The sequence below is a fragment of the Mycteria americana genome, chromosome 16, assembly GCF_035582795.1.
Source record: "Mycteria americana isolate JAX WOST 10 ecotype Jacksonville Zoo and Gardens chromosome 16, USCA_MyAme_1.0, whole genome shotgun sequence".
Classification (NCBI taxonomy): Eukaryota; Metazoa; Chordata; class Aves; order Ciconiiformes; family Ciconiidae; genus Mycteria; species Mycteria americana.
Window position 1 is genome coordinate 1,094,999 of NC_134380.1, and position 22,216 is coordinate 1,117,214.

Consider the following 22,216-nt stretch of genomic DNA (forward strand, 5'->3'; position numbering starts at 1 on the left):
GTAATGGCCAAGCTGCATTGCTGAGCTAAAAGCCAGGCTCCTGTCTGATGACAAGTGTGAGCTCCCTGGGGACTTGCTCCAGGTGACAAACGGCGTCTGCATTCCTCCTGCACACTTGCTAAATAGTCAGGCTTCCTCAGTCCTGTTTGCTGCTGGCCCTGCTCTACCCTGCTGACTTGAGCAGGAGTGGAGAGCAGCCAGCACAGTGAGGAGCAGGCTGTGGACCTGGCCCAGAGGGGAAAACAGCACTTCAGCTGGTGGGACATTTACTGGAAGGACTGCCAATGCCGTGCTGAACTACACCCTGCCCACAGCCTCTTGTGAAACCCAGGGGCTGTTGTGAAACCCCATAGCTCAGGGCACAGGTGGCCCCTCTGCCCTTTTAAACCTTCCCTGCTTGGAGAAGGGTGTTCTAGAGCATTTGTGAACCGTGGCATGGCCCCACCATGTCTGGAAGCAAGGGAGATGCCCTGACCCTCATCATTGGCCACAGGGCCTGAATGGAGGATGCCAGAGGAGGGGACAGTGGTGGAAGGTGCTTTCAAACCCCGCAACTCATGCAAAGCGAGCCCACGTGTTCCCTCATTGGGATGATTGCGGGAGTTACCTTGGCTCGCTCCAGACTTTTTCGCTGTTCATGGAATGCGGATGGGCTTTTCAGTGCTGCAACAGGAAAGAAAGAGGAGCAGTCAGCACAGGAGCAGAAGCAAGCAGCCACCAGGATATTCAGCAACAGCATTTTAATGAGTGCTATAAAAATAGCAACACAAACTAGCCGTTCTCTTTATTGCGCTGACTAAAAATAACTCAGGAAAGCTCTGGGAAATCCCGTGCTCTCAGCCAGTCCATGGCAAGAGAGCAGGGGGGATGGAGAGCATGGGGAGCACAGGAGGCATATGGGCAGGGAGGGGGTGCAGGCTTTGAAACATAGTGCTCTGTGGGACACGTCAGAGAGCAGATGCGGCTTTTCCCTGGAGTGCTTCCTGCAGGTCGTGGAAGGCACCACAGCCCCAGAAGACAGATCTGGGAAGAGCAACAACATGAGAGGGGACTTCATCTGCAAGTAAAACCTGCAGATGTCTGAGGCTTGAGGCCAGCAGGAAAACTGAAAAGACCTGCCTCGCCTCATGTGGTCATGTGGGCGCAGCCTCCATTTCAAGGCAAGGCCCTGGAGCTGTGGTCCCTTGTCCCTCTTCTATCACTGACTACCCCTCCACGTCTCACTGGACATTTGTCCTGTCCTCTGCTCAGAAGCATCTGTGTGACGTGGGACCTCCCTGGGCAGGCAGCTTCCCGGCCAGCTACCAGGCAGCAGACCTCAGCATCTCCTGACACCAAGGAGGCTTAACCCAGAGGAGCTCCCAAAAAAAGGCCAATGATCCCTGGCTCTTGGACCAGTGAACACCAGTCCCATGGAGCAGTCTGTATTGGAGTCATGAAGAACCTTGCACATTTCCTTGTTTACTCTGGTTCAGTAGAAATAGGAGCAGAATTTGCATGGTGAAGGGGTTAATATTTCTCAGATCCTGCAAAAATTCTTTTCTGGCTGTGTAAGCAGGAAAAATTAACTGTTCCCATTGGGATAGGAAAGAGGAAGGTGTCCTGACCCACAAAAACAGTCTGCTACCACTCTGTTTGGCAACAAGAATTCCCTTTCCATCTACTGAATGGGATCCAATAAGGACAGAAATTATTTTCACACAGGACACGTTACCCTCCATCAGTCTAGAGGAGGATGAAGGGAAGACTGGGGGCAGCTGGGAAATGTTTGGGGGCTTGCTGAACTGGCTTTTGGTAGGCAACACCCAGGGCAACCCCCGTAACCTCCAGTGAATCACAGTAAAGCACAGAAGGCACATTCCTGCTCCTAACATTTGGAAAGCGGACACACAGACAAGCTAGCGTTACTGTTCCATGCTCTGGTGAGCAGCCATGAGGACTTGTGACAGCTGGTTTAATCAGAAGCAAAACAAAATGGTGCACACAAGAAAATGAAGTTAGCAAGAGAAATGACTTTTACAGCCCTGCTCACTGTGAAGTATTGAAATTGGGAGTGTGCTCTGGGCATTGACCAAATGCCGTGCTATTAAAGAGGAAAATGTTGCAGAATTTAGTAATTTACCAAAATTTTTGGAGGAATTATGTGGATGCTGCAGCTTGTATTAGTCTGCAAAACAAATAAAGACATTGCTAGCACTGATTATTCGACAACTTGTCAGGGCATGACATGTCAGCTTGAAATGGCTGAGGGTCTGGAGGCAACAGGGCAGATCTGCTGTGCTTGGTGTTGATAATCTTAGGCCTATTGCCTCTAAGGTTTGGGTTAAAGGACGAGATGGTGGCTGCATACAGCAAGAGGGTCTTTACTTCAAGCGCAGCTATTTCTGCAGCCCATCATAGTAGGGGGAACCTTGCCTTGAGGAATCCTTGATCCTGCAAGCTACCTCCCCCTCCTTTTGGGTAGGTGAGCAGGGTCTGGCTGGGGTTCAGGGCAGGCATCTGTGCAGGGCTTGAAGAAGGGTTTTTCCCCGCTCAGCCCTAAAGCCTGCCCTTCTGCGAGTGACCCCACACGGATGCCTTTGATTTAAAATGCTTTTGCTGGGTCTGTACCAGTTTCACTAGGACAATAAAACTGCGTGTGTTGTTGCATGAACTGGAGACTTCCTACTCAGTGAGCCTGAAGAATGGAACAGGCTCTGCTCTCACCTGCACTCCTATGCATCAGGAGCATGACTGTATCTCAATGAAACTGGATCTCTCCTTGCTTTCAAAGGCTTCTCCATACATAGAGTCACAGGGCTGAAGGGACCCAGAGGTTTCTCTTGCCCACCAGTCTGTGCCTGTCTCTATTTGTAGAGCCTTTTTCAGTAGCGTTGATTGTTTTGCCAGCCAGTTGTTCAATTTACAACCTGAAAACATCTGACAATCAGAGTCCAGCTTTGAACCTGAAGTCTTGTGCAATGCTACTGCCTTTTGCAGCTGACTATCCTCCTTTAGGCAGTTTCCTGCCTTCTCCAGTGATGGGACCATCTGAAGGTTTCACATTTCTTAGAGGAACATCCAAGGGAGTGTAAACAGAGCTCAGGTATGCAATTGCATTAATCTTTCCCAGTCAATCCGAACACAGACTGGGCTCTGTCTCACTGCACTATGCTCAGATAACACTGATACTTCTCCTTGCAGTATTCTCTTGGATACCAAAAACCAGCCAGCTTCTTAGGACTTACTCCAGTAAGTTATAGCACTTACTGTGCTATAATTGCACTGCTGAACAGCTCAGCAGGCTCTGCATATGGTCATCAACTCCCTTCCTACAAGGGCTTCTACAAGCCCTCAAAGCTTTTATCCAATGCTATTCTGTTACTCTGACCTTCCATCTCTTTTTCTGGTCTCAGTATAAAATGGATCAGTTAGAAAACCAAAGTTTCTCTGTCCTGGTATTATATCAGCAGAAAATGCATGCAATGGGTTGAAAACAATCCTTGTGCAAAATCTGATGTGCAATGTGGGATCAAGTGAATGCTCCAAGCCTGGTACCAAACCTGACTCTTACCATGGAGACCAGCAATGCCCATCTTTTCTCCTTCTAGAAGGGTTATTCTCAACCACTGTGGGTTACAGCCATTTGGATTCATTTCTCGCCCTCCTGCAATGCATGCGAACTGAAATCCTGTCCCAGTGCACCTCCTAGAGCCCACCTCATCTGCTGGTCCTCAGACGCAACAGGGCATGGCGAGATATGGTTAAACAAAGACTTGTTTTTCATAAGGTGTGACTGCACATGCACAAACTATGGGGAAGCTGGCTGCGGCTCCCATGTATTGAACGCTAACATCTGACAATTCCTCCTGAGGTCAAATTCAGCAGTTAAATTCTGCATGTTTATTCTTATAATTGCAGAAGTGCCTTTTCTTCTGTTACTTTGAGTGAGTGAACTGTGCTCAAGCTTCCCAAAATGGCCTTATTGGACAGAAACCAGACTGCAGAATTTCAGCCTAGAAGTTGGGAGTGTAAAGAAGCAGTAGATAACAGAAAAATACCCTTCAGCTGCCACCAAATAACTTGGGCCTAATATGTGGTCTGCAACGTGTAAGGTTTTAAAGGTTAGGTGCCATTTGTAAAAGCACAGCCCCATGCACTGGGCCCTGCAAAGCAGCGTCAGGTACTCAAACCTCTCACTTGGCACTACCGCTCCATACATGTGCAGTGGGGTGTCCTGCACCTTATCTGAGTGTGCCCATTTTTACAGTGGACTTAGCAGTTCAGGAGATGTTAGGCATATTTCTGGCCACTGGCTGTATTGCCAATGCTTGCAATGCTATTACAAATGTCACAGTATTTTGCTTAAAGCTCCAGCTCCTGGAGACCTGTGATCAAAATGCTTGCCCTTTGTGGCAGGCAGCATAAAATCTGAACGCTTAAAGAAATAAACAGAAGAAACATGAAAAGAACCTGCATTTATCAGTCTTAAAACCATGTGATCATTTTGATAGTCATGATTTTTGTCATCCTGATCGAGTTTTCTTTGCTTTCTATTGCTTGATGTTAACAATACTGTATTGAGAAGGTGTGTGTTGCTGGCTACCTTGACATGGTCCTTTAGGAAGGCAGCTACATGGGAAGGGCAGAGGGACAGGCAGGGTGCAGCAAGCCGTGCTAGAGCCATGCTCTTAGTGAGTTGTTGTTCTGCTGTTTAGACAAGAGCTGCATCACAGCCTTTGAGGTTAGCCAGAAGAGACAAAAGTGACACAGCCTTTGGGAAGTTGTGGTCTTAGCAGTGAACCCAAGGGGCCCTTGATAAGACAGAAAGGATAATCCTCTGTCTGGGTCCCAGATAATCACAGAGTCATGCACATGGAGCCTGAGGCTAGGTCAGGATGGAATTATCCATTGAGCAGGCCTGAGCTCCCAGCATCATTTCTCCAGTGGTGCTACAGGTTTCATGATACACATGCAGGTGCACAAGGGGATCATTTTTGTTCACTTACTTTTTGGGCTCTAACATCTGGCTTTCTGATGCTGAATGTTTACATGATAATACTGGCCTGGAGTTTGTCCTTCAGGCTTGAATGCCAGGTTAGCAAGGATGAATGTGGTCAGAGAAGGGAAAGCATGGATATCACCAGCCATTTGGCGGTCTGCAGCAGGCAGGTCCAGGTGGGGTTTCATTGGCCTCAAGTGTACACTGACAGTTCTGCCCTGTGGGTTCCTGGCTGGACACAGGCACAGATTTGGGTATGTCTCACTCATCCAGGGGCTGCCTCTCCGCACTGCGGCCAAGGCGGTTATCCACCACTTCCTTCTTCCACAGCCTCCTGGACTGAGCCCTCTCTACCTCTTCCTCATTCTGTGGGTCTGATCCTGCCACAGAGGTTCCTGATTTTTACAGGATGACATGAGATTCTCTGCCCTTGCCTACATGAAGAGCTTTGTGACTCTTCTGCTTGGAGTTGGATATGCTTGTCCTGCTACAAGGGCTTGTCCTGCCCTCCCTATAGGACAGGGAGCTATGCAGCTGAATTTTTGGATGGTGTAAGCTAAGCATCTCTCCTAACTTCAGTTTGAGTAGTGGCATTATAATCTGTGTGGCAAATACTGGGCACCATTGTACAGCACCAGGGACCATAATATTTCTACAGGGCACGAAGCAAAGTTCCCCCTGGTAGCAATCTGCTCAGAGCTGAGTGGGTCTGAGCAGGCAGCTGGTGCCATACGGTGCCCCAGCAGTGCCCAAGATGGACACAGCCTCTCTGAGCCAGGAGTGGGTGAAAAAGGCAGAAAAAGATACTCACGTGGCATGATGCCTTGGTCTGCCAGCTGCTCACGGGTCCTTCTCTGCTGAAGCCGTAGCTGTAAAACTGTGAGAGAGAGAGTGTCAGGAAAAGATGCAGAATTTTCCCGAGGTACTAATACATCTTACCAGGGAAGATGTGCCGGGGGTCTGTGTGTGGCACAGAGACCTGGCACTGATCCCTGCTGCTGCTGGACTAGCCTTAGTGCAGCAGAGTGCTCCAAGCCAAGGATCCTGCACCGACCCAGACCTCACTTTTGCAGACAGATGAGCAGGGCAGGGCTGGTTCTGGTGCAGGCAGTACCCTAGCGCCTGGGACAGACTGATCCCTGCCTGGCACCTGTAATAGCAGCCTCAGGTGACCATGGCTTCAGCTCAAAGAGTTGCTCAGAGAGAGAGTCCATGTGTGGGCAAAGGGTGCTGGCTGGAAGGGAGGCTGGGTTTGAATGTCCAGCACTACGTCCTGCAGCTGGATATTGCCACCCTGTATTCTGGGAGGGTGAAGGACCTCTTATAAGTCAAGCAAGTGGAGTAAGGTCAGTTCAGAGATTTTGGAAAGAAATGATAAATATGGTAAATACTTTGTCCATAAAGGTCTTTTGTGCTTTATTGTTTATTAGATAGTCCCCATGGTATCATCTTCTATGGATTCATTGCCACTGGTGCCTGCTTCCCAGACACAACTGAAACATGAAAGCAAACTGAGGTCTGCACAGTGGTGCAGGCCATAGAGAAACCACGCAGAAGATAATGATTTTGACATTATGGCCTGCATTTTGGCCACATCCAAGTATCCGTGTGCACTCTAAGATTTGGGATGTGTGTCTAGGTTTTTGGTTGCTTTTTAGATTTGTTCAGGCATAAGGGCGAGGAACAAAAATGAAGAACACTCAAAATGGCTAAGAGGTATCAGAGAAATCAAGCATCCTGATGACATGAGGGGGGACTGTACATCTAAAACGGGGTTCTAGAGAAGATAGAGCTAGACTCCCCGCAGGGATGCACGGCAATAAAAGAAGAGGCAATGGCCACAAGTTGCAGCAAGAGAAATTCTGATTGGTTATTAGGGAAAAAAAGTCACCGTAAGTGTGCAGGCCAAGAACAGGGGCCCAGAGTTGCTGTGGGATATCCATCCTGGAGATGATCAGAGCTTGCCTGGACAACATCCTGAGCAACCTGATCTAATATTGAAGTTGACCCTACTTTGAATGGGAGGTAGGAGTACAGACTTCCACAGGTTCCTTCTGTCCTAAATTTGTACACAGTTCTGTATTTTGGTGTGTGAACATGTGCAAACCATGTGTCATTCAAAGCAAATGTTTAGTGAAAGCCTCACATGGGACAATGATCTCCTGCCAAATTCAGGCACTTCTTAGGACACCACAGACAGATTCTTGCTGTAAGGGAAAAATGTAGCCTCCAGTACCCGGTAAAGTCTGCATGTGTGCTGTTCCCCTTATGCCAGAGTGAACCTGGTAGCTAGAAGTCACTGGCAAACCTTGCTGCCAGGGAAGTCTGTAGCCCTCCATTGCCCCATGGCACCACCCTCAGTTCATGCTGGTTCTGCCCATGGACATGGATTTAGACCCCCTGCACTGTAGGTATCTACATCTGACCCAGTTATCTGCATTCCCTCCTCAAGGGACCTCAAAACCAAATTAGTCAGTCCGTGCTTTAGGAATGCTTGTCTTTCCTCCTCGACTATAGAGGCAGTTTAATGGTAACTGGCTCATGGTAGGTATCTTACACTGGGTGATGTGGATCCCAGTTTCTCTGTGTAGGGCCTTCTTCATGAACAGTCACAATATTGAACAACCGTGCAGAGCTTTGCACTTTCCCCGAGGAAGAAATGTATCTTTATAGAACAGGTGAGCTAAGGGAGGTTGGAAACTGTCCAAGAATGAAGAAGCTTTGTAGCTCACCCAAGAATGGTTCTCTGCTCTCCTAGGTCCTGGTCCAGTGTTCCAGACATTAGAGCATCTGCCTTAAACTGAGACAATTTACACACAACATCCCATCATCAAATGGGAATCAGAGATAGCAAAGACTTCTAGAGTCACATACATACAACATCCTGCCAAGGACACAGCAATCTGCCCAACCTAGCTGTAAAATATTCCAAGCGAATATGCTCCATCACTTCCCTTCACAGCTCCCATGTGTGCCAAATTCTTTGCACCATTTCACTTCAACTTCCGACACAGCCAGGCCAAGTGATACACCACATCCACATGAGCAAGGGGGATGCTATCAATCAGATGACCGTGCATTCAAAGCCCACATTCTCTGCTTCTTCTGCTTATTTCACAGCCCTTCTTAGCAGACAAATAATTCAACAGCCTCAGGGTGCAGTCAGCTGTCAGCCAGGCCAGTTTAGAGAAAAAGGAGATGTTACAAGTTCCCTTGAAGCTTGGAAGGTGATGATGATTTCCAGTGTGGTGGCTATAAGATTCAGCATCTGCCTTGATGCAAGAAGTGATGAAAACATGTATAGGTTTCACTGCCACAGCTCTCCCTTTGCTGGGGTGCCGGAGCAGCACTCAGGAACCCAAATTTCCCAGATCCTACTACCTTCCAACAAACAGTGCACAATCCGGGGAGCCTACCCTATCGCAGCTGGTCCATGCTCCAGCTAACAGCCTCTCCTTTGTCTCCTGTGCTAAGCACTGTAGATAGACCATCACAGAGGGGACCTGATATTATTCAATGATAATTTTGTGCAGGGAGAAAAGGTCTCCAAATTCTTTTTCATGCTGACAAGCATAAAGGCTGTGATCCAGCAGTGACACAAACTGTTCTGAGCATGAGAGCTAAGCTCTTCCATGTGTGAGTGGCTATGGGCAGGCCATGCAACCTCCCCAAGATGAACAATCAAATATTGCTCATCTTGGGCAATGCTGAGTTTACAAATTTCCCAGCCCATTCTTAAGCCACAGGGCATGGAGTAAAAGTTTATCCAGCCTTGTCTGTTCAGGGCAAGCTGAGAAGAAGATGTGAGGACAAGCATGTGTAAATGCTGATCATTTCCAGGAGCAGCCCAAGCTCAATGGTTGAAGCAGTTATTTCAGTCACTGAATATTCATCCAGATCTGGTCCTCCTTATGCAGTAGGATGCATGTCTTGACTCCCAAATATCATCTCTGTGAAATTCCAAATCCTGTTGCAAACCATCTGAAGAAATGTAGCCGTGAACAGTGTCAGACAATAACACTGAACTTCCCTGCAGGAAGACGTAAAGCAGCCACTACTTTCAGCAGCCTTTGAGTCAGTGCTGCGGCTTGCAGCTTGGCGGATTCCAGTTCAAGGCTTGCACCTTTCTCTTACAACCAACAATGCTTAAAAACAGGGCTGGAAGAGCCCCTGGCACCATCCAAACAACCACCATCTAGCTGCTTCTTGAAGGGGACTTGAAATCTGTTGAAGCTGTGTCTGACCCCATCTGCATTCCTGTCGTCTTCCTTTGCTATGTGTCTGGAGGCCTGAGCTCTGATTGCTGCCTGTGACTCACTTAGAAGATGCTGTCACCCACCATGTACGGGAACTATTTTTTTTCCTGAATATTCTTATTTTTCAAGCAAACTGCTTTGCTAACACTTCATGGGAACAGTTGTTACAAAGAACTGGAGTACCGCTGGTGAGAATCTTGGTCCCACACTCCCAGCATCCCTGTTTTCTGTCTGTACCCACTTGGATGGTGAGAATTAGCCCCAAGGGAGCAGTCATGCACACTGGTCACCCTGTGGTACCAAGCTGTGCTGGCACCATCAGCTGCCATCAGCTGAGAGATAGCCTTGCTTTCAGCAATCCTGCTCCCTCCCGTGGAACCCCACAATGAGAAATCCCTCCCTAGATGATGTGAGGCGTGTCAGAGCCTCCATTCCAGTGGTTTTGCTTGTGATTTTTTTTCTGTTAGAAATACTCCTCTCTTCTATGTTAGCATCAAGTTCCATTTAGTGATACAGCTTCCAGAAACATCCTCTGCAGCAGGGCTGTGTCATCAGTGCTGAGAAGACCTTCTGGCATCAGTCACAGCTGGCTCTGGTGGCCCAAGCTGTGAGCACTGCCCATGATTTGCAGTCATGAGTCATCCTCCTCCCTAGGAGTTGTCCTCAGAGCTTTAGGAAGCTAAGGGGACAGCTTGGGCCTTGCCTGGCCTGGTGATGCACTGGAAGAGACATGTTCAAATCCTCCCTCCACCCCAGGAGCAGGCAGACCTGGCCTTCTGCTTCAATCTGCAGGGGTACTTCGAGTCCAGTTCTCAGCAGATGGTCAGGATGGGACTTTTATTATCTGCATCAGAGCATCCCTCATGCTGGGGCATCGCCAAAGGACTCATAGCACCCTCCTCTCTTTGGGGAATTTGCTTTAACAGTACAGGGGGCTGAGCAGCACCAAGGCACATTGCCCAGGGCAGTTGGGGGAACTGCTCTTCTCGCAGGGCTTGGGACTAGGGCAGGCAGGCAAAGCCACAGCTGACCTGATCTAGTGTTTGACGGTCTGTCTCCAAGAAGGAGGCTGGATCCCTTCCCACCAACACTTATATAGTGGCCAGAGCAAGTTGCCTGGAAACTCTGAGGCTGCTCGAGGCTTTCTCAGCATTCAGCTCAGCCTCTCAGGCTGAGACGAGCTGCCCAGGTGGAGCTGCAGGTCCATTGCTGCTTCTTGACTTCTGACCCAGCATCTGTCCCTATCTGACAGACCCTCTGGGAGCGAGAGTGACTGAGGCAGAGTCCCTACTGCTTCAGCTCTTCCCAGCTCCCTTATGTGGTTTCAGGTGAAATTCCCATAATTGCTTGTTTCCACCCTGACTGGGCTGCGCCAGCACCTTTGCTCTGGTTGGGAAACACATTTGCAACCAGTGCAATTGCTATGCTCTCATCTTCCTCTGAAATAAGTCACTGCTGATACCAGAACTGATGGTTGGGCAGTTGCCTGCTGCTCCCTGCACCTTGCACCAGAGCTTGTCCTCCTGGGCTGCGCAGTGAAGAGGACCAGCAGAAGCATCACGTTATGCCAGTTTGACCCAGGTGCATGACCATCATGGGAGTCAGCAGTTTGGCAAACAACTGAAGCTGGCACTGCTACTGAAATAAGCAGCAGCAAGTCACTGTCCCCTCTGTCAACTACCCCAGCAGCTCATTCCTGCCCTCCGTGGCCAGGAGCTGGGGTTTTAGGAGCATGTGGTGCTCCTAAAACCTTTAGCTCAGTGGTGCACAGGATGGGGACTGCTCTGCCTGGGCCGGGGGGGAGTTGGCAGCACATTGGAAATGGAGTGATGGGGAGGAGGGATTCCTGTTTTCAACAGCAGCAGCTTTGTTGTATGTCAAACAGCAGCTGAGCAAACATGAAATGTGTTTGTCCATGGCCATGGTGTGCACCAGAGGAACCTGGTGACTCGCCCCTGCTCACACACTGGCTGGCAGAAAATGGCCCTGTTTTATACACAGCCTCCCTTGAAAGGCAGGACTGCTGCTGGCTTTGAAGACTGTCTTTACAGATGATGTCTGAGGCTTTCCTGCGTGAGTGTGCCAGGGGGAGAGAAGCTGCCCAGGGGGAGATGCACATGGGAGCCTTAGATTGTCCCAAGGTCCTGACAGGACAGGATCAGGACTAGCTCAGTGACAGGGTGCAGTCATGTCGCCTGTGGCCTTCTCAGGGCTGTGGCTGTTTCTCGCAGCTGCATCAGGAGCAGGAACCTGTATTCAAAGCAGGATGTCCAAATGGGCAGGGCAGCTGGGAGCAGGCGGTGCTCTCTCCTGACCAAGCAATGGGCTGACATCAAGCTCCTGATGTACTTGGGTGAATGTGGAGTCACCCTGAGCTGGGTGACTGGCCAGCCAACCTCCTGGGTGCCACCACCAGCAGGGTGAAGCACTGGTCCAGCAGAGCATCATAGGGCCTGCTTTTCTGAAGCTGCAGTTTTGCAAAAACACCTTGGCCAGTCTCTGTTCTGAGCCCCTCCATGGCTCTCAGCCCATCTGCTCTGCCAATGTAGCGTCACATCTCCAGGCCCATGTTATCCTCTGACAACATGGCCTGTGTGGGACCCGTGTGAGCACAGCTGAAGCTCAGCCAGCCACAGCACAGCTGAAAATGGCACCGCTCAGCCGGGACAGCCGTGGAAAGCCCTGGTCAGTCCTCTCCTGGCCAGGCACTGCCTTGGAATGGGGCCCAGGCAAGCCAGCTTTACCTCTGTGGGTGATGCTCAGCACTTGCGGAGTGGGAGTGTTTTACCTTCTCCCAGGCAGATGTGCTATGAATTTGTGTGTTACCTGGGAGGTTGTACTGCACTGAAAATCTCATCTACATTGGTGAGAACATCTCTAAACCCATGTCCGGGCGTGCAGGTGCCTTGGAAAAGACTTAGGACCACACCTGGCTAGCAAGGAGCTCAGACCAAATGGGCACAGGTCACCACTAACGAACAACCATCTGTGAAACTCTGAGGGCTAACCCCATCGTAATGTCCAACCCCTACCTCACCATGTTCCTGAGAACGTGCTGTCACAGTCCTCCTTGGAGTAATCCCTTCAGCATCCCTGTGAGCAGCCCGTACATCCTTCTCCTCAAGCACAGTGAGGTATGTTTCAATCTGTGCTATAACACAGGCCTGACTGACAGAGAAACATATGTCTGTCAGCTAAAACTGAGGTATAAGACATTGGGAAAACAAAACCAGGCACAAACCAATGTACATCGTCAGTGTTTTACAAAAACTTCACAAAATCACAAAACACTGCCATCAGTTAGAGAGAGGCGATGGTTTGAATGCACACGCTGATTGTGAACTGTACGAGTTCATGATCTGAAAGGAAACACATGCACACACTTTCTTTGGACACCGGGAAAATGAAAATAAAGGTTCTGCCAAAATGCTTGACTTAACACCCTACAAAGACCTACTCTCTTCTGCCTTTCTTAACCTGCTGATTTTGGTCCAAATCACTCTCTCCACCAGAAGCAGACAGAATAAAATCCTCTCCCACCTCAATCAGCTTCATTCAAGCCCTATGTATGAATCCTTTCCTCCTCAGAGCCAGGAAAGTCTTCTCTGCAAATTCACACCCATGTGTCCACAATTAGGCCTGGATATTACACCATGCCAAGCCATGCAGAGCCATATTTAGAGTGTTAAACTCTCACTTCTCACCAATTATCTGAACTACCGCTGATGTTATGCAGATGTTGGCCTTTTAAACTCTCTTTCCGTATCGCTGGACAGAAAAGGTCAGAGTTAAGGTTAAGTCTGCATTTGCCAGCTTTGTTTGCTCTGTCCAATGACAACGCTTCTCTGCTGCTGGAGTACAATTGGTTTGTATTCAAAGCAGGAGATCACATAAATGATCATTTCTGGGAAGAGTTAAATATGTTTCTGGAACAGCCCTTAGATGTCCTAGTTGATTTAGTGCAATCCCATTGATAATTGGAGCACATGGGATAACATGGCAGGCTTGAAGAATCATCATTCCTGCAAAATTTGTCAGGATGACCTCAGATCAGTATATTTATCTTTGGCAAAACAGACAAAATAAACATGCACACAAATCCTTGAGGAAGGGGAGGGGGAACCTGAAGGCCTGCAGCATGTTGGTGATTTGATCTATTTCCTCTGAAGCGGTTCCTGGTGCCCTGCACTGGGGTAGCTACCATCTCTTCACGCTGCACAGCTATGCTGGTCCTTCACTGTGGACCACTGGAAAGAGAAGAGCAGGAGAAAACACTGTGGGACTCAAGGGAGGATTGCTGGGCGCTGTGTGAAAAAGCCGCTGCCTCCTCCAGATCAGCCTTTCCTGGACAAAATCTTTTTCTTGCTACTGATGCTGCCAGATGGAAGCAAGCTGACCCTCAAGACACTCTAGGAGGGACATCTATCTCCTAGTTGCCACCTCCTTGCCCCACTTTCTGCCTGCTGTGTGCCACAGCGATTAAAGGGATTCTGGGATGAGGAAACAACAAGCAAATAATATAACTCTAGCACCCTTTAACACACATAGCTCTTTCAGCTGCTCAGTGCGTGCAGGCTATGGAGAGACAGCAAAAGTTTAGTTATTAAGATTTACCTCAACCCTCATTAACATTGGCCTGGAATCCTTCAAAAGGGATTCAAACTTGTCATGAGTCACGGAGCACAGCTAATCCTTCCCAAACCTGGGGAGCAAGCAAAGCCTCACACCTGCCTGTGCAAGACCATTTCCAAAGCAACGGTGCATCGTGAATCATGGCTCCTTGGGGCTTGGCATTTCACGGTCTGATCCCTCCTGGCTTGTCCTTCACATGCTCCGTGCAAGCTACACAGCCCTCTGTGTAAACTGCTGCTGTCCCGAAGCCTGTTACAGCCCCTGAGCCATGCAGGGGAGTGTGGTGCAGGGCGATGGGTTGGTTGAGATGTTCATCCCTCTTCCAAGTGAATGGAGGACAGTAAATCAGAGCACTGCACCTCCTGCCATCCTTGTGAGGCTTTACAGCTACCGAAGTCTGCACATGGAGCAGGGACACCAGAGGAAACTCTGTCCCATAGAAACTTTGCACATAAAAGAGATTTGACCACTTCAGCCATTAAATGTTAGCTTTTCCTCTCTATTCCCCATGTTACTAAAAAATCCAACGCAAACTGAAAGCGACATTATTGATTTATTTGTATTCCTTAGCATCCCTCTTTCCTGCCCTGTCTCACAGACTGCAATGACCAGGGTTGTGCTGTGGCCATGTCCCACATTACCTGCAGTGGTCCCAGTAGTGGGGAGAGGGAGGCACAGACACACATTTGGGATTTTGGCAAGCCCGACTCAAACATAATAAATAGGCAGAGAAATCTTGTCAAATGGGAAACCTATCTTTCACCAGGCAATAGTGAGGGATGGCAGTTGTGGGGATAAGTCATGAACCAAAGAATGCCCCACAAATTGACTGCCCTAGAAATGCTGAAAGGCACGAGAATTTATGGACACAAAGACCCACAAAGTTTACTTTTACTGGAGAATCATTTGAAAAATATGTTTAGAGATCCCACTGTTGGTTCCATAATAAAGCCAGCTTACAAATAAACCAGAAATGAGCCTTAAAAACAATACTGGTTCATTTGAAAAGAATGCAAGGACATGTAACACAGCCCATCCTCCTCTCATCAGAAAGGTGGCAGTGTTGCTTTGTAGTTGCTGGAGGAATTGTTACAGACTGAGATTTTTTTCAAATGAACAGCAATGTGCCATAATATACCATCAAAATCTAAAGAATGACTTAATCTAATGAAATGTAAGATCAGAGCGATATGGAAACCACACCAAAGCCCTGGACCCAAGTTTTATATAATTCAGCCAGACTAGGACACTTGTGTTTGCACACACACTGTTGGGTTTTCAACCAACTGCCAACTTTGTATTTGCTGAGAAAACAAAGTTTAAGTTGACCACCCAGCTATCTAAGAGATCCTGATAACACCACTCATGTCTACCATCAGTATCATAAATCTCTAATTTCATTATCTACAATGCATGAGGAGACAAAAACACACACGGCGTGGGTGACATGCCAGATCGGGTGCATGTTCCAATGTGACTACCCTGTCCCATTTTACAGTGTCCCATACGGCACATGCAGCTCGTTTGTCTGAACATCCTCACAGATAATATTCCCGGGGAGAACTTCACCTCTGGGAAGGTCAGAGAAAGCTCCTCAAGAACACTTTTTTGACATTACCATTAATATTACAGTATGTTATGTTCATTAAAAAAATTACAAGTAAAGATACCCACTCACAAACACAGCATACTTACTATAAATAAGCCAGTGAATAAAGGCATGAATATCCAGCAGAGGGTCTGATTTAGAAGTGACCATCCCATAGTTCACCTTCACTCACCTTCACTCACGCTGAATGTCCTCTGAGAAGCCCCTTACCGGTGCTTCCCCTAACTTACGAGACGGAGGCATGTTTTCCTTGCAAACCCTCTGAGAGTGGCAATCAATTGTGTGGCTCTGGTTTTATTTCTCTGATGATGTCACTTTAAATACTTTTCATGTTCCATTTGTTATTTTTACTTCTAAAAATGACGCATTTCTTCAAATTCATTTTTCTCCAATTAGTCACAACTTAATGGAACAAAGTCAGCTGCCTGCATGTCAGAGAGAGTGTCAGGCCCGTCTTTACTGCAATTATCACAGATGGACCTGCAAGAGCACCTGGAATATACAGACGGTGTTAGGTACCTTGTTTATCCCAGATGTCATTTTGGCTTCCTGCCCAAATCCTTTGCAGCAGGGCCAGGGCAGGAGACCCGGGAACTGCAGTTTTACCAAAATAAACCACAGACATAAATTGAAGACAATGAAAAACCAGGAAAAAAAAGCAACAGAGAGGAAGGAAGATACGTTTCTCCACTTGCGGAAGAGCCTCTGTTAAGAGCAAAGCCGTGACAGCTCTGCGACCCCCTGAATATTTTGCTCGCATCCTGCTTCCAAACATTTAATGCAAAACAGCCTGTGGCTATGGCTTGCCGGAGAGAGAAGTTTTAAGAGAAATCTCAAGGTTTCCCCTACCTGATCTGAACTTGCTCCGAATCAGCAAGGAGTGCTCAGACCCCAGGAGTGTCATGGTGACTCGGGGACCAGATCCAGACGCCCCTCACTTAAACCATTAACTTCCTCCACAGAGAAAAGCTGACCAGACCACGGCTAGTGCTCAGGATTCATCCAGCTCTCCTGGACTCTCTGGGTGCTTTTACAGCCGGCTGGCAAGAAGCAGCAAGTGGCTTTGAAAGATTTGGTCCCATCCAGCACTGACCCTCCACAGACACCAACTGCTCCCCCTATGCTGTGTTGAACTAATTAACGTGGAGCTAGCGGGAGCCTCCTCCCGCCCGGAGTTTACTACCAGCAGCTGGGTGTCCTGGCTGATGTCATCGTCTAGCGGGGAGCAGCGACTATCGGAAAGGGTCTTAGCAAAGACAGAAGTTTGATATCTGATACTAATTACTACCGGCCGGTATGCAGCCAATCAGGGCGCTCCCCGTCTTGGCCGACTTTGGGAGCTGCTCAGAAATATCAACAGAGCGAGGGCTTAACTCTTTGCAGCGTGGCGCGAAGCAGGCCCTGCAACCTCCAGCTCCCACGCAGGGGGCAGCCAGTGTGGTTTTGGGGGTCTGTGCGCTCCTAAGATGAAGAAAGGGCTGCGGTCAGGGCAAGTGTCCTGGGCGAGGGGACAGCTGGGTGCAGGTCCTTCTGTGTGAGTGCGGTGTGGGATGCCCTTCCTGTCAGGGAGCCAGAGGACGTGGCTACTCGGAAAACAGAGCTGTGACTCCGGCTGCTGCTGCCCCTTGTCCGGCTTGTTTGGGTGCTGACGCACAGAGCAGGCTGCGCCCTGGGCTGCACAGATCCTGGGCTGTGCTAGGAAGCTGAAAGTGAGCATAGGAGTGCTCAGGTGTTTTGGCTGCGATTCCCTCCTGCAGCGTAGGTAAGCCCAAAGCTGCGCTGCTTGGTGCACACTTTTGTCAATATGTGGCTGCATCTGCAGGATTATCCACTTGAGATGCCTACAGACGCTATGGCTCAGGTAGCACATGCTGCAGGCACTCAGAACACGTCCTTGTTCTCTTACACACAGACACTCAAAATAATGCCAAATAAATGAGGCAGGGCTAAATCTTGACTTCAGGTTTCCTGTGCTACAGAGGAGCACTGTAATCCCAAGGAGGCTGGGCACAGCCATAGCTGCAATGGAGCATGCTTCTCCACCTGCCAAACATTCTCTCAGAGAAGAAATACTTTTTGCAAACAATCAAAGTAAAGAGATGCAGATCCTTTGAGGCTCCCCATCCCCAAGCCCATGTCTGGTTCACTTGAGGTAAGTGGAAGGAAATGAACTGATGGTACCTTTTCCCTTGTAACATAAGTGGTACAAGTTAAGCTAAGTCAAGGACAGGTCTCAGCTTCCTGACACATGGGTCTCACCTGGGAAGCTGCCTAGATTCCTGCTAGATCATAAGCATCCACCTGGAAACTCCTTCAGACCTGGTGTGGGTTTGTTTTCTTTGCTTGTTTAGTTGGGTTTTTTTTATTATTATTATTTTTATTCTGTGGGTTCTGGGAAGTCGTCTTATACATTTTGGCTTCGTGATAGGAATTTCAGGGCTTCCAGACTCCAGGGCCCATGTTGTCAGATACCTTAGAAACCCAGTAGCCCCAGAAGCTCTGATTCCAGCAGTGCCCCACTGAGAGCTGAGAAGTGCTGGGGTCCCTCAACCTCATGTAGTCTGTGCGATGTGGCTGCTCTGAGCTGAGCCCTCTATCTGTTGTGGGCTGGACATGTGGTTTCCTCATCATACTCGTCATGATGAAGTGGATATTCCTTAATGTCTGATGGGGAAGAGGTTATTGAAATAAATTCATCTCCAAGCATGGACCTGAGTAAGTAAACAGCCTTACTGCAGTGTCCAGCAAGCTGGCCAGGAGGCTTGTTCCTTACTAATCTTTCCTAATGTTTAGTCCACTATGTTTGAAATGTCCCATCTAATGGACTGCTCCTCCTAAGTAGTGCTATCCTGAAACAAACACCACCAATTAGCAGAACCACACTATGAGCAGCTCAAGGACAAGACAGGACTCATGGACACCCACAGTCTCAAATTGCAGCTTCTTGTAGTTTTTTGCGTTGCAAACTCCTATAAGATTTACTGACCCTGCTGGCCAAAGCCCCGCTCAGATATCCCTGCCCCCTTTGGAGCCTGCCGATTCCTAATGTCTTCTCCATCGTGCATTAGCTGGACCTGACGAGGCTCTGGCCATACAGCGCCTCATGTGCTGGTCTCACCCTGGATCTGTCCCTCTATCTCTTCAGGACTATCTGCAGCTGTGATGGATGGGTTCCTGGTTCCACATCAGCCATGACAATGCACTTGTCACCCAGCAGCCCAGAGGAAGTGTCTCCAGGAATTTTTCACTCCAATGCTATGTCTTCCTGTGGGAATGAGCTCTGCTTCCTCAGTCCCTTCTTGCTGCTACTGGAGTGGTTCATGTTCGTGTCCTTTTCTGCCTGAAATTTACCATCTCCAGTCTTTTGAGTTCAGTGGAAGAGGAGTTGAGTGCAAGGGAGACACTGCATGGTGTGATCCTGCTTGGTATAAATCTCCCTGTGGTAGTAAAAGGCCATCAGCAGGGATGACCTAGGACTGCCAAAGAGCAGTGAGCTGCCCAAAGTGCACTGTGCAGGCACGAGAGTTCCAAGCCTGAAATCAAAGGCTTGGAGGAGGCTGGCAGGACAGGCCTGGCCCCTGCTGCAAGGCACTCTGCTGGGTGGGCTTTTCCCATCACCTCCGTAACTGGCACCTTGTCTCTGCTGAGGCACGTGCATAGAAGAAGACTTGCCGAAAGACCCCACATCAAGGATGTAGACAGTGCAGGAGCCTTCTGGGCCCCTAAAGCCCTTGAGTATCATAGTCTTCCCTCTTTCATGGAGATGCACTGGCCACCTAAATGATAAATGAAGACAAAGGACTTTTGTTTTCTAGCGTGGACTACTAAAATGATTAGTGGGTGAGATGGATATAGGCTGTGGTCTCCTAATTTTTCAGAGCAGTCTAGAGGGGCCTCTAAAGCAGCGAATAAAACAGAACCAATTAAAAAATGCAGTTTTTGACTTTCAGAGAATTATTCACATGGTGCCACACAAGTGTGGTGAAAACTCAGAACTGTTCCAAGGCAGGAAGCAAAGCATTGTGACGAGTCAAAATCAGGAATACACAAGAGAAGGAGGTAGAAAGTTTGGGCAATGATCAACAGGGAAAAAGCTCAAGCACTATATTTATTATTTTTTAGATGGAGTAGGGGCTGCAAAATGTGCAGCTGAAAAAGTCAACAGGTTAGTAAAATCCCAGAATGATCAAGAAATTGGTGTGTGGCCTGCCTCAGCTGGGGAGGATGGCCAAAGTGGTGGATAGAGCCCATTTGATGTGGATAAATTCCTTACTTTCATATCAGAATGGAGGATGAACCCTGCAAACTCCCCAAGCACAGAAGCCTGGGAGATGGAGTCATGCAAAGATCACAGGTTCCTTGAGCTTGAGTCACTGTGTGTACAGAGGCTAAGTGGATGAGATGGTTTCTATGCTTAAGAATAAAGCTTTCTACTTACTTGTTTGCTGACTGTTCACCCAGATTAATGCAAAGTGTAGAGTGATTTAGCAGGCACATCCTGGTTGGTAATTTGCAAGGGATTTACGTGGTGTCCCACCTGGCTGGCCTGACCTCCATTTTAATGGGATACCTTTGTTCCTCCCTACTCTTTTCTCAGGATTCTTTATTAATCTGCAGACAATTCCTGAGCAGTTCCCCTGGAGGGCACATGTCAGACCAGCACTGCATATGGGAGGTTGTACTGGCCATGTATCCCAGGGCACGTAGGTAGTTCTCCGCTAGCTGAAAGAGTGAGCCTGCTTCTGTCTGAGAACATTTACACCAGATATTTGGCTGTGTGAGGCACCCAAGCATCCCCTCACACACTTTGAGTTTCTCAGTGCCAGGGTCTGCTCACAAGAGATGTCAGAGCCTGTCCTGAATGCCAGTGCCTGTGCAGGATTGCTGGTGTTATGGCTTTGCTCCCTCTTCCCTGGCATTACAAGCCCATGGGGGAGCGGATGAGACTGTTGCAGCTTTCTTTAATTCCTTTTTCTTGTCAGCTACAGCCTGTTGGCCACCGATAGTCCTTCCCCTGAACTCCCAGATCCCAACAATCAGCATTGGCACTCTGCTGCACGACACCAAAAATGAAAGGGAAGAGCAGGAAGATTGAAATGTCGACCGAGGGGCTCAAACTGCTGCATATATCTCATCTAAAAACTCACCTTCTGGTTAAACCAGAATTTTCTTAGGGAGGCTGGGGAGAAACTCTGTGTCAGCACAAACAACATGTCAAGATGATCTTGCTTATCTGGCACTTCTCTCCATGCAGCTCCCTGTCTAGGTGATGTTGGAGCCACCACTCTGAAAGCACTGAGGTGCTCTTCTGAGAAGGCTATAGAAACTGTACTGGCCACTTTGGCAGCCACTAGACATGGCTCTGTCATTTCTTAAGCCTCAAGTGACCTCAGTCTCTCTTCTTTGTGTGGTAATTGCTAATGCTGGGCTCTTGACTGTGGAGATGCATAGACTGGTCATTTCTCTTCCCTGCTCTCTGCGTTATTTACATTTATTGATGTTGAATCTCATCTGATGTTTCATCTTTCAGGCATTCAGCATGGAGAGAGCTTTCTGCAACTGTTTGCAGGAAGTTTTACTTCTAACTGGTTTAGTAATTTTGAATCTTTTTCCCTAACTTTTCTGCTGAGGAGCCCTCTCCCAGCACATGTTCCTTTGGCACTTCACAAACTACCTCACTCGGATGTGAAAAATGGCCATTTATTCCTATCTTTAACAAGTCATTAGTCCCTGGAAGGCTCTTCCTCTTCCCACCTACAGGCTTGGAGCTAGAGATGTCTGAGGAGAAATCTCATTGAAAAGTTGGTGGAAACCACAGCCGCTGTATTCTTCGGCCCACTATTATCCGTACTGTCAGTGAATACTTCAAAGACTTTTGAGCAATTGGTGAGGATGATAACACTTATACATAGAATTCCTCCATATTTCTGCTAAATCTATTCAACAAATTTGCAAACTGGAATGAACATCTACTCGTTTATAGTTTCTTGGGTCCTCACTGGAGCCTTTTATAAAAATAAGCATCAGATTTACCCCCCTCCTCCACCCATGGCAGATAAGGATGTTGGGTCTCACACTGTCCTTAGCAGCAGAGACGTGTTCCTTTCAATATTTCAGAGTTCTGCAGTCCTCTGGGACTACCAGGTCCCACAGATTTGTTACTACTCATTTGACAAATTTCTTCTAAAATCACTTCTGATGCTACTTTAACAGCTCCTTAATCACATTCCTAGGAAAGACAGAGCCCAGCATACTGCTGGCCCTGGAGATGTTATTACCTGCCCACCATCCTTTCCACCTCTTGCTCTTCTGCTGGTGCTTTCAATGGCTATGTCTCTCTCCTTGGGATGCTTTACACAGTATGCCAATTGTTTATCCCAAATGAGGGCAATGCCCTGCCCTTAGCAAACCAGGTAAGTAAGGTAAGGTAAGTTGCACAGGCGCATAGGGGAGAAGCGAGCCAGTTCATGAGCTCCACTAGGCACCCTACTTGGGTTCCTACTGCCATCTACCCGCCTGACATCCTCTCAGAGAATTAATTAAAACCCAGTGTGCTATTTACCACTCTGTTTAATGCAGAGATAAGCCTGTGATAGAATTAAGTGATAATGAAGAAAGCCAGTTAGCCAGATTGTTAAACAATGCCTGAGCCTGGTTGGGCCAGGAGAAACTTCTGCCGCCTTGTGAACACAGTACACATGCTGTACCCACAGAGTACCTCCATGGGGAGCAATGCCA

At 48.3% G+C, this 22,216-nt stretch overlaps 1 protein-coding gene across 11 annotated transcripts in view; it reads right to left on the reverse strand.

The window, feature by feature from the left end:
• Nucleotides 1–22,216, reverse strand: part of MYOCD (myocardin) — a 116,394-nt gene that overhangs the window by 22,180 nt on the left and 71,998 nt on the right. For 5 of the 11 annotated variants that reach the window (XM_075518974.1, XM_075518973.1, XM_075518970.1 and 2 more), the window contains exons 2-3: nt 5,793–5,858; nt 608–663 (exon numbers count right to left, since the gene is read on the reverse strand). In XM_075518974.1, coding sequence (XP_075375089.1) covers nt 608–663; nt 5,793–5,858 — 122 coding nt within the window. Of the gene's footprint in view, nt 1–607; nt 664–5,792; nt 5,859–15,650; nt 15,762–16,327; nt 16,718–22,216 lie in introns of those variants that run through there. The other 6 variants (XM_075518975.1, XM_075518977.1, XM_075518971.1 and 3 more) reach the window with 5 other exon arrangements.